The sequence below is a fragment of the Acanthaster planci genome, unplaced genomic scaffold, assembly GCF_054643075.1.
Source record: "Acanthaster planci isolate LZ-2023a unplaced genomic scaffold, COTS_SCS Contig5, whole genome shotgun sequence".
Classification (NCBI taxonomy): domain Eukaryota; kingdom Metazoa; phylum Echinodermata; class Asteroidea; order Valvatida; family Acanthasteridae; genus Acanthaster; species Acanthaster planci.
In genome coordinates, this window is record NW_028257629.1 from 258,467 (window position 1) to 273,096 (window position 14,630).

Consider the following 14,630-nt stretch of genomic DNA (forward strand, 5'->3'; position numbering starts at 1 on the left):
CAAATGGAAATTGAGTGAAGATTTAACAACTGTTCCTTTTCAAATCAAAAATTGAAAAATAAAAACCTCTGTTCCAATGATACTACAAGCCTTCAGTCTATCATATCTGAGGAATTAATTCTCTAATGTTGAAGCTTAGACTATGTATAGATGCATGATACCTCTCTGTGAGAATGCCATGTTGCAGAATTCACACTGGTGAGGCTTCTCGCCTGTATGTCTCATCATATGCATCTGTAGACTGTTCTTCTGGTTAAAACCCTTATCACACTGAGGACAAGTAAATGGTCGCTCCCCTAGGATTAAACAAACAAGCTGTTACAAGAACAAAAAATCTCAGATACTTTGCAGTGTTTCAATAGGTAAACACCTGTTTTAACTGGATCTGCTATCAAAGGGATCATTCTTGAAATCTTAGGTATTGGAAAGTACGTACACACTGAATCATGAAACTGAGCTTTTACAGATAAGAAAAACTTACATGCATGTACCACTTAACACTGAGGTTTTGAAAGAAATCTAAAACAGAAAATGACTTCAAATGGTTGTTGTGACAAGACTCATACACTACAGCTTGCTTCAATTACATGATAGTGTTCCCCAAAGCACCTGCTAGGTACATGCCCCAGATGGCTCAATTCTTAATCACCTGTGTGTATTCGGATATGTCGCTGCAACTGGCTCTGCTTGCCAAAGCCTTTCCCGCACACGTCACATTTGAATGGAGTAGTCTTGCTACCTCTTGTGTTTGGGGTCTTAGGTAGGTGAGTGGCTTCGTGTTCCTTGAGGTGACTATGGCGTTTAAAGGCTTTGTTACAGATGGAGCACACATAGGGTCGAAGGTCACCGTGAGCATCACTCTGGTGTTTACGTAACTGATTCATGGATGTGAACACCTGTTGATGGACAATTATCAAGTTTTCGTTAACTGGTTTCAAATACATGATGGTATCAGTATGAAGATTATTTCAACAAGATCAGTAAAATGTGCAAGTATTTTCAGACTAATTGGTTAAACTCATTCTTTGATGAATTAAACATTTTCATGAGAAAGTACATGTACCATTTGCATGCACAGTTCTCCAGAACGGAGAGACTGAGTACTAGTGTCTATCCATGTACCTGTATGGTACATGGACAACTTCCCTTGTTGGAATTTTAAAGAGTACTTTTTAGGATATTTAGTGTTTAAGAAATCTTTTTGATGTAGGAGATTTTTCTTTAACCACAAAGCAATGTCATGAAGCAGTTTTGTAAGCTATACTGTCACTTATAATAAAGAATTGATACTCTGTATTTATATGTACTCACCAGAGTACAGTCCTGTGCATTACATGTGTACAGTGAACCTATGGAGGCTGCAGCTTCAGCTACGGACAAAGTTCCTTGCTTGGACAGAGATGGATCTGATGTGCTATCACGTCTTACTTCTCTACTACCAGATGCATCCTGCTCTGGGTCTTGATAAATGTTGACTTTCAGTACCTCCATGGTACTCTGACCCATGCTTGTGTTAGCGTCTCCTGGTTGAGTGAGTGAAGACTGACTTGTGGTCCCACTCATGGCCCCGATACCAGGCTGAAGGACAAGATTCTGGGAAAGACTGATGGTCTCTCCACCAACAGAGAGTCGGAATGTCTGCTGACCAACATTTGAAGGGTCAGCAGTGAGAGTTGAATCACTAAGAGATAGGGAACGTTCATCCTGAACAGTCTGCAACATCTCGTTGATGATAGGATCTGTCTGAGAGGTGATGATGGATGATTGGGTAGTTACTAGTGACGTGATCGGAGTTGTAGACTGGGCCAAAGCCCCTGCCACATCAGACATGACCATCTGCGGCTCTTTCGGGTTGTCCAGAGATTGAGTCAGCTGTTGGACAGGCTGTGTTAGATCTTCAGACAGACCTCCACCCACACTGGTGACAGTGCTAAGATTTAACGCTTGGTCTACACTGGACATATTGGTATTTATCAAGACTTGAGAGGTGGATGATTGTGATGAGCCAGAACTGTAAGAGACAGGGATGATTGGTAGCTCATGTTGCTGGGTTGGCGTGATCAAATTTGTGTCCAATGAGACAGGGGTAGAATCACTTGCACTGGATCCTACTGCAGAGTTTTCCACAGGCACTTGCAGCATGCTGGGGTCAATACGCACCAGAAGATGCTGCTGGGGGTCAGCTGCCTGGGTAAAGGCTGATTGAGAGAGGGTTGGGTCAGGAGTTGTGGTTGCTAAAGCCTGATCACTCTGAGGCAACTGCAAACCAATCTGACCCAGATTCAAGTCTCCAGCTTGTAGCATAATTGGGTTCAAGCTGCCATGCTGGAGTTGCTGAAGCAGATTGGGATCAATCTGTACAGTGATGCTCTGATCAAGCCCCTGTAGCTGCAGACCCTGGCCTAGATTAGTAGCAGTCAGCTGGAGTTGAAGGCCTTCTAATCCTTGCATAACTGTGGCTCCCATGCCACCATCACCAAATGTAAGGCCTTCATTACCAGCAATTGTGATGGGTAGGACCTGAGCTTGGCCAGCTAAAGCCTGCTGCTGCTGAAGCAAGGTGGGCTCCGTTTCATCAACAGATACAGAGCAAGCAGCTTGTGCATTACTGTTCTCGGCAAGGTTGTACTGCTGGTCGGCATTTGTGGTAGCTGATTTCTGTGAGGCTTTGCCAACCTTCTTCGTGGTTACAGGCTTGAAATGTGCCATGATGTGCATCTTTCTTGACCCTGATGTACGGAAACGCTCATCACAATGTGGACACTTGAATGGTTTTGCTCCAGTGTGCAGGCGCATGTGGACTTTCAGACTACCTTTAGTGGCAAACACAGTTCTACAGATATGACAAGTGACACTCTTTCCTCCCCTGTGTGTACGCATGTGGCATTCCAGAGTGGACTTCACAGTGAAAGTTTTACCACACTCATCACATTTGAAAGGCTTCTCACCAGTGTGAATGCGAATATGTCTTACAAGGTCACTGGGCTTCTTGAAACTTTTTGGACAGTGATCGCATTTGTTGGCAAACTTTGGGCCTTTCTCCAAGAGTTCATTCTTGTCCTTTATCTCACTAATGCGATCTTTCTCCAAGACCTCTTGGATAAGAACCCTCTCGGATACGCTAGCATTACGAGGAGGCACAGTCTTTTTTAGTTCCTTTGTCTGTTCCTCTGTAAAGACTAGCACATTTCTACTTCGCCGGTTTTCTGAGCTAGCATTCCGCTCCACTTCCTCATGGACTGACCTAATGTGGCGTTTCAAGTGAATAGCTGTTCTGAAGGTTTCATCACAATTTGGGCAGTCAAATGGACGGACATCACTATGAATAGTCATATGACGAGTTAGAGATCCATTTGTAGTAAAGGTTGTATTACAAATGTTACACTGAAAAGCCTTAACTCCAGTGTGGGTCCTTTGGTGGGACTTCAGCACTCCTGACGAAACAAACGATCGGCCACACTGAATGCAGGTGTAGGGCTTCTCACCAGTATGAGACCTGATATGCTGCTTCAAGTGACTGGACTTCTTGAAAGCTTTATTACAATAACCACATCTGTATGTCCTTTTTCCATCCTCCATTTCAGCACGCAGGAGCCGCATTCTCTGGTTGACAGTCTGAGTGGGAATATGATCTGGCTGAACTACAACATTAGGTTGAAACATACTTGAGGATTGGCCTGTGATAGCCTCAAGTTGCTGCTGAATCTGCTGTGTCTGAAGACTGATCTGTTGTTCTTGAGTTAATCCTGCCTGGCTATTGGCCAAGTTAGCCAGATGCTGAGTCAGCAGAAGTGTCTGGCTGTTAATTGTTGCATGCGTCAGTGAGTCTTGTGCTGTAAGAGCTTCCAGGTTAGACTGCGTGAGTGAACCTTGTGTCAAGGCCTGCGAAGACAGGTTAGTATCAGATGATTCTAGCGTAGCCTGTTGTCGTAAGACTTCCTGTGTCTGGCTATTAAGTTGGCCCAACAAAGATGCCTGGTTCTGAACAGCACTTACAGCAGCTAGCTGATCCACAATACTCTGTTGAGTAGTTGGTTGAGTCTGTATTTGCTGTGTTTGTGCAGTGTTCTCGTTCCCTTCTGCATCCTGGGCAGCAGCAGATGCATGTTCCAAAGCTTGTAGACCAAATTCACGTTTATGTGTCTTCATATGTTTCTTACAGTTCACAGATGTCTTGAATGTCTTCTGGCAGTAAGGACACATGAATGGTCTGACTTCACTGTGTGTAGACATGTGCCGCTTCAAGCTGCCATTTGTTGTGAAAGTGCAAGAACAAATCAAGCACTTGTAAGATTTGATCCCAGAATGCGTGCGACTGTGAGACTTCAAGACACCAGTGGACACAAAAGACTTTCCACACTGAAGACATCTAAATGGTTTCTCTCCAGTGTGTGAGCGAATGTGTTGCTTGAGATGGCTAGACTTCTTGAAGCTCTTTGGACAAAAGCTACATTTATATGGTCTGTCAATGCTGCTGCCGCCTTGCTGTAACCCATTGTAATCGCTGTTGAACATGGCACTGTTGCGCGGCAGTTGCTGAATTAACCCAGTGTCCGTTATCAAAATTGGCTCCTGCAATTGAACATCTGGTAGTTCTATCTCTGGGCGTGGAGGTTTTTGCTTTTGTCGGTTTGGCTTGGCTCTTCGCAGAGAATTTTCCTTAAAATGGGATGCAATGTGTGTCTTGCGGTGCCCTGTGGTACGGAACTTTTTATCACAGTGTGGACAATCAAAAGGTTTAGCTCCAGTGTGCAAACGCAGATGGACTTTCAAGCTGCCATGTGTGGCAAACAGTTTATGACAAACATGACACTTATACTCTTTGACGCCAGTGTGGGTTTTCAAGTGAGCTGTCATGGTGCTTTTGACGGTGAAGCTACGGAAACACTGAGTGCATTTGAATGGTTTCTCCCTCGTGTGAATTCGTATATGTCTTGCCAGATCACTTGGCTTCTTAAAGGTTTTGGTGCAATATTTACAGGAGTGGAGGCGACCACGTCTAAGGCGTAGGGTCTTCTGTTTTTGCAAGAGTTCAGCAAATGCTGCCACTTGACGACTGGCTGATGCTGTTTCAGTGGACCCATCTTGCTTGTCATTGCTTACCCCAGAGTTCTCTAGAGCCTGCTGCAAAATGTCCGTGTTGATGTTACCACTTGCTCCCATTGCTATTTGTTGGATCTGCTGATGGGCATAAGAATGCTCCTCTGAATGCTCAGAGATCTCCAGTAACTGTTGGATGACATCACTGACCACACTAGACGGCAACACTGAACCATCCAGCTGAAGGGATGTCGAGCCCTCTGCAAGATTTTCTGTGCCTTCGTTCTCCTTCTCTGTACTCACTAGTCCTCCATGTACACGGGTGATATGAGAATTCAGACTACCAAGCTTGCGATAAGAACAGGAGCATGCCTCACACTGATAGAGTGCCACTTCCTTGTTGAGGTTGTGAACTCGAGCCACATGTGCTCGTAGGTTACCCTTTTGAGAGAAGACTGAAGGGCATAATTCACACTGGTGAGGTTTGTCTCCAGTGTGTTTAGACATGTGGATTTGAAGGGAGCCTTTCTGATTAAATGCCTTGCTGCAGACATCACATTTGTATGGTTTCTCACCTGAAAGAAAAAAACCAAGAAAATAGAATTCACACAGCACTTCAATGTCACACTTTTAAAGTATTGCCAAACGTTTAAAGTCTTGTAGATATCTGAAGAAAATAGACTGACTTTACATAAGAAGTCATTTCAACAAAAAAGCCTCTCTTTCTCTAACTTTTTGCCAAAATTAACGTACATGTAGTTAGGCATGTAATAATGCCACATTTTGAACAGAAAATCCACCACCACATATGGAATGATAGATGTTGATGGCTGCTGCAACATTACTTCAAAGACAGTTTTAATGCTGTCAGAAAATACATGATGAAACTTTGTACAAATATGTATTCACTGAATTCATTCAAAAAATGTCCACATGCTATACATAGTCCCTACATTTAAGTTCACTTTGATAGGTACAATTCTGACAATCTCCTAACTTAGTCCTATCTTTCATTTTAGGGCTACATTTCCAATACAGCCGTTTCCAAATAGTACACCACCAAGAGTTTGCAACGCATTGGCCAATCGCAATGCGCGAAATTTGTCAACCCAATGTACGTTTGGAAAGGGTTGACAAATTTCATGCGTTATGATTAGCCAATGTGATGCAAACTCTTGGTGGTGCTTTATTGTGAATCACCTGTATTGGCTTACCTTTTGTTCACAATAACGAGAGGTATTACAAGTCTAAACAGTCAGATTCTGGAACCTGAACCAGGGCTGACTTGTGCCCAAATTTATTCGTTAGTAGACATGTACTATGGTAAATATTTGGTGTCAGTGGCTTCTTGCACCCCTAGTTGATAGCACACTCAGATTTCTTTACAATCCTATGTTACAAGTAAAGTGAGACCTAAGCTTTTACTGACCAGTACTTTCATCTTACCAGTATGGATACGCATATGTCTGACAAGCTGGCTGGGCTTCTTGAAAGTCTTTAAGCAGAACTCACATTCCTGATGAAACATGCTGCGGTCTACGACTCGTCTGGACTGTGTCTGCCCACTTGAAACACGTGACCTTTTCAAAGTGAAAATTCACATAATTTTTAATAAAAGAAATGAAAAGACCAATACTGATGAATGGCCATTTTTTTCTGATTAAAAAATAAACATTTTAGGCAGATTTCATTTCCAAACAAAAGGGAAATGACTTCATTCAGATCCAACTGTCGTGCCTCCCAAATTAACATAAAAGCAGTTAGGACTCATTAATATCTCAATCTCCTTATAAAATACTTTGAAAACATTGTTGAACCAATTGTTCAATTAAAACCTATTGTGGCTTTTAATTGATGTCTTACCTTATCATCTTCTGATGGGTCTTCATGTGTTCTTTGAGTAGAAATTGCACAGCAAATTCTTTATTACACAGTTTGCAAGAAAAGATAGAGCCACATGCCTCTGCCTGGTGTTCTTGAAGATGTTTATCAAGTTGACTCTGTTGACAGGGTGAGTAAATAAGAGTAACCATAAAAAATTACAACTGGCTCTATCAAAACAACCCATATCACAATACTGGTTACAAAATAGATCTCATGTCTGAGAATTGAGACAATTCTTGCCTCTCCCAATTAATTCTGAAAACCTCATTGCAGAGAACAAGGTTTGAAAAGCTCTTTAGGTTAATCAGTTTTCTAACTTGTATTCTAACTTATCTTTAGAGTACATCTCAGGATTGTTCTCAGGTACACTATGTAATGTTGTATACATGTATAAAGAAAAATTTCAAACTAAACCCTCTATTGAAATCTGAATCCTCCGCAGGTGAAGTAAAGATTAATATTAATAAATGATAGAATATTCAACTTATATCCTCAAAGTGAATTAGTATTTGGATATTAATCATTTACTAATGTTTAAGGCAGATAAGCGAGATTTGACACCCACCTGTAGACTGAACTCATCACCGCACTCAGCACACATTACATTCTCCTCTCTCTCATGTAACATGATGTGGGCCTTGAGACTAGCCACACGTGAAAACGTCTTGTGGCAATCAGGACATTCAGGCCTGTCCATGGTGTGTGTGGCCTTATGCAGCATCAAGTTATACTCCAGGTTGAACGATGCTGGGCACTTGTCACACCGGTGTGGCTTGTCACTGGCGTGATTACGCTCGTGCCGTTTAAGTTGATTCCAACGGTTAAATACTTGGGTGCAGGATGGCACTTCACACTGATAAAGCCCGATGCCAGGGCTCTTGGGACCAGCATTGTCTTCAACATTACTTCCTGAAACCAAATTAGTATTTGCACCAAGCACAAATTAGCAATGATAACATTTAAAGTATCCAAAATACTTTAGGGCAAACAAGTGAGTTAGCCTGACTCTATTTTGCCAGCTTTTTTACTGTCAAGCACCTGGTCTGTTTACAAAGGTGCTTGTGTAATACAAAATGGCAGAATAATTACAGTTGATACAAATTAGCACCTCGTAACATTCTCCAATGTACAGACAACCAAGGAACTGTGACAAACCAGACAATACATGTACACTGAACAAACTTTCTTTTCCATCAAAACTTATAAAGTTTCTTTCAAAATAAACACATAGTGGTGTGATCATGCATTCATTCTAAAGAAAGTGGTGTTTGTTTGTTATCAACCAATCTCTGCATGTGCTTTAATTTATGGTAATGTACATGTAAGTCACATATAAATGACAGTTCCATTCTTTACAATAAAGTTGGCTACGATAGATTGGAGCCAAACCACGGAAGCATTTATAGGTCAGCACTAATATTTTAAAATTGTAAACTTCACTGGAAGCCAATAGTGAAACATTACAAAACCTCTATAACTTGTAAACAAGTCGAACACAGGTAGTCTGTACCTGTTGAAGTTGATTTATCTAACAATCAGGTGGACCTCATCAAAGACTATTACAGTAGTCCAATCAGCCAGAAATGACAGCATGGATCAATGTTTCAGTGCACCTAGTGGTCAGATATTTTCTAATCTACTGCATCTGATGTTGTGCAAGTAATAAACAGCACTACCGCATACCTTTAAAACACAAGTAGACATGTTCATCAAATCATGAACCTAAATTACATGTAACTGGATCAGAAGTAACCCTAGTTGTTCACCAACATGGACGTACTCAGTGTTAACTTTTGAAAGCTGACGTGTTCCAATAATCATAAATTCAGTCCTACTATCATTCAACATGAGACTGCCAGTTTACATCCAACTACGTAACTCTTTAAAACATCATTCCATTGCAACTACTGACATCGTTTGGTAGGCAGAATTGTCGGGACTAAAAGAAATGTACAACTGCCTATCATCAGCATATTAACAATGAACATCTGGAAGGTGGGTTTTAACAATGACAATTAAAGGACTAGTGTACAGAATGAATAATGAAGGTCCCAGGCAGGAGCCCTGTGGAACCCCTCAATCCAAAAACTGAATTGAGTAATACAAAGATCCATGATGATTGACAAACATAATCGGTAGCGCTGAAATAGTTCCATACACGGACAACACTTGATACCCTTCAAATGCACAAACCTGGGACTTGTCTGAAAAAAACCTGGGGAAGAGGTCTATATATGGATGCCAGAAAGCAACCTCATGTCCAGAAAAGTTCAATTTAGGAAGAAAAAACCAAGTCGTTTACTTAGAAAACACTGAGAATTTTTCAGACCAGTCTCATAGGGTTGTGCAAGTGGCATCCACATGTGGGAATCTTTCCAAAACCTGTTTTCTTAGTACAATAAACACTCTTCACTTTTTAGAACATTTTATCACTTTCTGATGGCTGTTGTAACCATTTAAAGTTTTACGGAAAAATTAGCATGATATAAGTGTTGGAACTAATGGAACTCCTTCCGAATAAGTACTAAAGTAGGCCAAGAGCTAGTTTGGAGGCTGTGTGCTTCCACTACCACGACCAAACCACTGAACAACATGCCAACCAAAAATAAGGGTATTTTCAATGCATCCATGATCGACCAAGAGCCAAGAGGGAAAGAGTTCCCATTTTTTTCCTTTCCTCCATGCATACACACAACACTAATTTCCACTTGAAAATGTTACAGAAGTGACGGATAAGTTTGGCCTAGCAAAACAATATCGATGTATAAGGGGGGCCTAGGCCTACATGTCACAAAAAGTGAAATTTAGCTGAGAAACTTTCGAAGCATTTAGGCCTATAAACCTACTTAAAATACTTCATTAGATTTTTCAGACAAGTCTCGTATAGGCGTAGGTTTGTGCACTGGGACATCAACTGTTGGCCGCGGTATAGGCCGTGGAACATGAATGACGTTTTCATGAACGTGTAACCATATGTGGGCCTACTGTACTGATGCAGGCCCCTGTAGCTGTACGTGTAACGTGTACGCACGGGAAAGACACAGCGTTGTGTGTGCTAACAACAAAAACAACCACCATGATCACGGCCATTTTGAACGACAACTGAGACAACAAGAAACATGAATCAAAATCAACATTTGACATGATCATGTTACCCTTAAACCACAAAATTCGACAGCATTGTCGACTGCACTTCCCCACAAAGACGGTGATTTAGTAACTTTTGGACAGTTCACCCTCGCAAGAATATCTTGAAAACATTTAGAACGTGCGTATCGTTCCGCACAAAGACATCTGCGTGACGCACAAACTGCTTAACCACATTGTACCTGTTGTTCACATGATTCAGTGTAAAAAATAAAAAGGAACTACATCGCTGCAAGGGCCTAGATTCGCTGCTTCTTTACCATTTTCTCCTCTCACATCCGGGTCTTTTTAGCTTTAACTCTCAACCTTAATAGTTGAACAACTTACCATCTTGTCCCTCTGATCGGTATCTTGGTTTAGGGCCTCTAGGACGAGGCATTTTGAAGCGATTTATTTGTGAGCGGAACGACGTTGTAGAAAATGGCGGTAGTCAAACGGCCAATCTTGGTGACGTCATGAGTGGCTCAAAAGTCCCGGATGCAGGTTCGGCTCGCTTTCGACCCTAAACACATTTTGCCACCCGCTGCACTAAACATTAACTTGTTTATAATGTAAATTCCAATTATAATGATTTAAGTCATCTAAACTAATGGCCTATGCCATGACCAGCCATTGTGACAAATGCACAGCTAAAACACCTGGACTCGTTTAAAGGAAGGCCAAAATAAATTTGAATCCTTACTCCATGTTAAACCCGCTTCGCAGTCTGGTTACAATTGAGATTTATTTGGTCATGGAAGTTGGAAACGGGTGAAAGCCTTTCACCAGTTTCCAACTTCTGGTGGTTGTTCTTCCAACTTCTGGTGGTCTGGTCACCAGTTTCCAACTTCATAATAAACCTTTCACTGAAAGGTTTATTATAACTGTATGCAACAAGCAGGTTTTATTTTAGGGTTTTATTTCAAGGACAGAACCTGCAACAGTTGACCTGATGGCTGCCAAGTCGGGGGAAGTCACATATTGAATGGTGAAATTGCCAAACTGAATTATGAAAAGACCGAATTGGAATGTGAAGCTGTGGAAGTAGGCCCCCTAGTGACCGAAAATGACGCGTAGGGCCGGCTACTGCCGATAAATATAGCAAAGGCGTTAATTCTGTACAGCTTTTCCACTGAGGAAAGAACGAACAACATGCATGATAACCTGCAGCCGCACGCAGTGAATGAGTTCCCTAAAAAGGTATGGTGTACTATTTATGACACACATTTCTGCCGCTCTCTAGGCGACGCAATGATGACACGACGCAACGGCACGACGGCTTCCTTGCATCGTGCCGTTGCGTTGGGCTGCCGCCGTCTTGCTATTACGTTTGTACACAAGCGTCGTGCCATCGCCTGTCGCTTGGGACTGTCCTAATTACGCCCTTTCCTTGTACATTTTTTGTCTAAAAGTCGCTCCTTCCGTCGTCCGTCGCGTACTAGTAGCACCCGGTGTCGTGCGTCGCATCTTATGTTGTGTTGTACGTCGCTTCGTCGGTTCGTAAGTGTGACGTCAATTCAGTTTAAACTACGCCGTTTACATGGAACCATATGGAACCGGAAGTTAACGCACACCTTCAGCGATTATCCAACGAGAGCCTGGAAATCGTGGCGCGTTTACCTTTGTGGCAAATACGAACCGGATTAAGCCTGGTTTTCATATCGACGTCAACGTTGCAACGCAATCCAGACGCAAACTGCAACGAAGATATAATGGAAACATGTCAAAAGGAAGTATCGCCGAAAACGCAAACCAGCCCAAGGCAGATCGGCAAAGTTGAGTCCGGTTCAACTTTACCGACTGTCTGCGTTGAGTCGCTGAGTAAGCCTATACAAACACGCAAGCTGGCATGACGGGCGTACAACGATGTTTCTCTGGCTTATTAGTACCACTCATTTTGTCCATTTTCTCCTTTATTACTAGCACATGCAGCCCCATTGTCAACAAAATAGCTGACCATTAACAAATTAAATCAAACTAAAATATCAGTTTATCCTAAAGAGGAAACATTGCCACCTAAAAAAAGGTTTTGGGCGCCATTTTGTTTAATTTTTTGGGTGGAATGACGTCAAACCGTGTCTCTTGCCGTCTGCGTCTGCGTTACAAATGACAGAAACCAGGCTTTACGTCGCCTGAGGCACGATGCGACGCGACGTGTGCTGTCGCCCTTAGCTTGCTTCATGGTGTTTATAGAGGGTGCCATTAATTTTCTTTCATTTCCACCCCTTGTGCTTGCAAAATACATGCCCCAAGGGTTGCATGACACTTAATACGCTCCCATAGACAACGGTGCAAAATCGGACAGAAACAGCGCCGCCGTGGTGACTCTCAAAGAGATTGGCCTCCCGCTTCCCTTTAGAAATTCAAGATTATGGCCAGAAGTTCACTTTTCTATTCAATAATATAGCCACACGAATTTTCTGTATTCGCCCTTCGCCGACGCGAAAACACCCCCGAATTGTAGTAAAACTATGTGCTCAGTTGCCGGGGACCCTATGCAAAATACGCTCATGGGTTGGAGGTTTTTGTGAGCGAAATACGCCGATTTAAACGTCAGAGGTCCCAAATTCGTGATTTATGAAAATATGGCTCTATGATCGCTCCTTGGTTGTAAAATTCAATGGGACCGCAAAATATTAATGAGAAAGCTCATGGAAATTTTCCCATTCAATAGAATACACCCTGAGCCGCAGGCGTTGAGTTTTTTGTTTTCATTTCATCCATAGATCAATTTGAATTAGTTTCTGTCATATTTGTTTTAAAAAACAAATTGGAAAAAAAATGAATAGAAAATCTGCGTATTTAGGAACTGCTGTAAGCCCAAAATTCGTCACTCTGTAATTACCCGGCCGATCCTTGGTAAAATTCCCCTCCACTCTTTTTTATTAAGACTGTTGATGAAAGTCCCATTTGTGGTAGATTTGTAAGCTTACAGATATTTCTCTGTAGTCAATCCCGATAATTTCCAAGCACGAGGGGCGGAAATGAAAGAAAGTAGTAAGGGCGCCCTCTTTAAACACCTTGAAGCAAAGAGCGACAGCACACGACACGTCGCTTCGTGCTTCAGGCGATGTAACACGCGATGCGACGGAAGGAGCAACGTTTAGTTAGGAAAAAAGGACGTAAGACAGCTGCACGACGCGACAGACGACGGTGCGATGGTACGGCACGGCGCAAGGGGGGAGCCGTCGCATCGTGTAGTTGCGTGGCCTTGGAAGAGGCTCAGTAGAGAGAGGCAGAAACGTGTGTCGTAAATATTTATGGTACACCATACTTTTGTTCCGCTCGGAGCTGCGGCTAGTGGGTAGTGGACCCACATACTGTACATGTACATTACATAATGTACGCGAAGCCCGATGACTTGCAATGACTCGCCCGTATTGAATCACACGTGAGGTCCAACAATAGTATGGGCCTAAAATTATTCCTTTAATTCATTATGAATCAGAGGAATAATTATGACCTAAGTAAATCATCTAAAAAAAAAGTGCATATCGGTGTCTGCGCTATTTTCAAACAAATGAGGGTGGAAGTGCCGTTTTAGTTTGTGTGTCACGTGGACACTTGTACACCGTGGCTGTTCGGGCGGCTTTTTCTCGTATTTTCACGAACAGCGTGATTCGTTGTTCTTGGGTCGAACGCTGGGAACATCATGACAAATGGTTATCGCTGGTAGTTAGTGGTAAGCGGCATGCAATATGGCGACGTCCATGCCCATTATTCGAGAGTTACTGTTTGGATAACTGGGCTGAATTCTTTTCTATTTAAACAGGAACATTCTTTTCTGTGTTACGGAAAACGATCGATGTTAATTTTGCAAAACTACCTGTTGTCTCTGGCTTCGTAAGCCATCTGTCTACTTTTTGCACCAGTTCAAAAATTGAAACCTCACGAGTTTTCCCGTGTGTTCCCGTAAAACCCTGACGAGGAGGGGGTGTGTGATCCTGTTCCGAGAACGCGAGCGCGAGAACAAGAAAATCGTGTCAAGAACAGGCCGCCCGAACTCGACCCGTGAGACATCATGTAGTCTCACATGTGCAGCCTACACTTACCACAGACATATAAATCTGTGAAATTTAATTACCAAGTCATATTTTCCGAGTCAACTCAATTAAGTCCTACGTCAAATTTATTCAATTCAAGTCTGAAGTTATTTTCTTTCCAGGGCAAAGTTAACTCAATCTTTAAGCAATAAAACAGCCACTCGAGTCGGAGTAAGTCAACAAAACAACCACATAAAAGGCTAGTCAGTATAATAGAGATTAGTCGGGCTAATTTTGTGAACGGTGCACAAAAACCTAGAGGGCGCTCTGACGTCTGTTTCTTTGCTCTGTGATTTGACCATGGAGCTGATTTGACGAAGAGGCAAATCTGTCAAAAAACAGATTTTGCACATTTTGAGGGTTTGGATTGATCTAATATTTTTTAGCGTCCTATAGATCTCAACATGATTATCAGTGTAGCATGCCGTGTTTTTTGGATGGGTGTTTTTGTGCATGGTTTATGTCGTCTTGGGGTTTGTTTGCCTGTTTGTTTTTGAAGAATTTGATTGATTTGTGAATATTAACCAGTAAATTCCG

At 42.3% G+C, this 14,630-nt stretch overlaps 1 protein-coding gene across 2 annotated transcripts in view; it reads right to left on the reverse strand.

The window, feature by feature from the left end:
* Positions 1-10,552, reverse strand: part of znf236 (zinc finger protein 236) — a 12,835-nt gene extending 2,283 nt beyond the window's left edge. The window contains exons 1-7 of one of the 2 annotated variants that reach the window (XM_022226486.2): positions 10,399-10,552; positions 7,490-7,833; positions 6,904-7,040; positions 6,487-6,620; positions 1,312-5,615; positions 650-896; positions 162-296 (exon numbers count right to left, since the gene is read on the reverse strand). In XM_022226486.2, coding sequence (XP_022082178.1) covers positions 162-296; positions 650-896; positions 1,312-5,615; positions 6,487-6,620; positions 6,904-7,040; positions 7,490-7,833; positions 10,399-10,450 — 5,353 coding nt within the window. In that variant the 5' untranslated portion in view covers positions 10,451-10,552. Of the gene's footprint in view, positions 1-161; positions 297-649; positions 897-1,311; positions 5,616-6,486; positions 6,621-6,903; positions 7,041-7,489; positions 7,834-10,079; positions 10,183-10,398 lie in introns of those variants that run through there. The other variant, XM_087131647.1, reaches the window with a different exon arrangement.
* Positions 10,553-14,630: the final 4,078 nt, after the last annotated feature.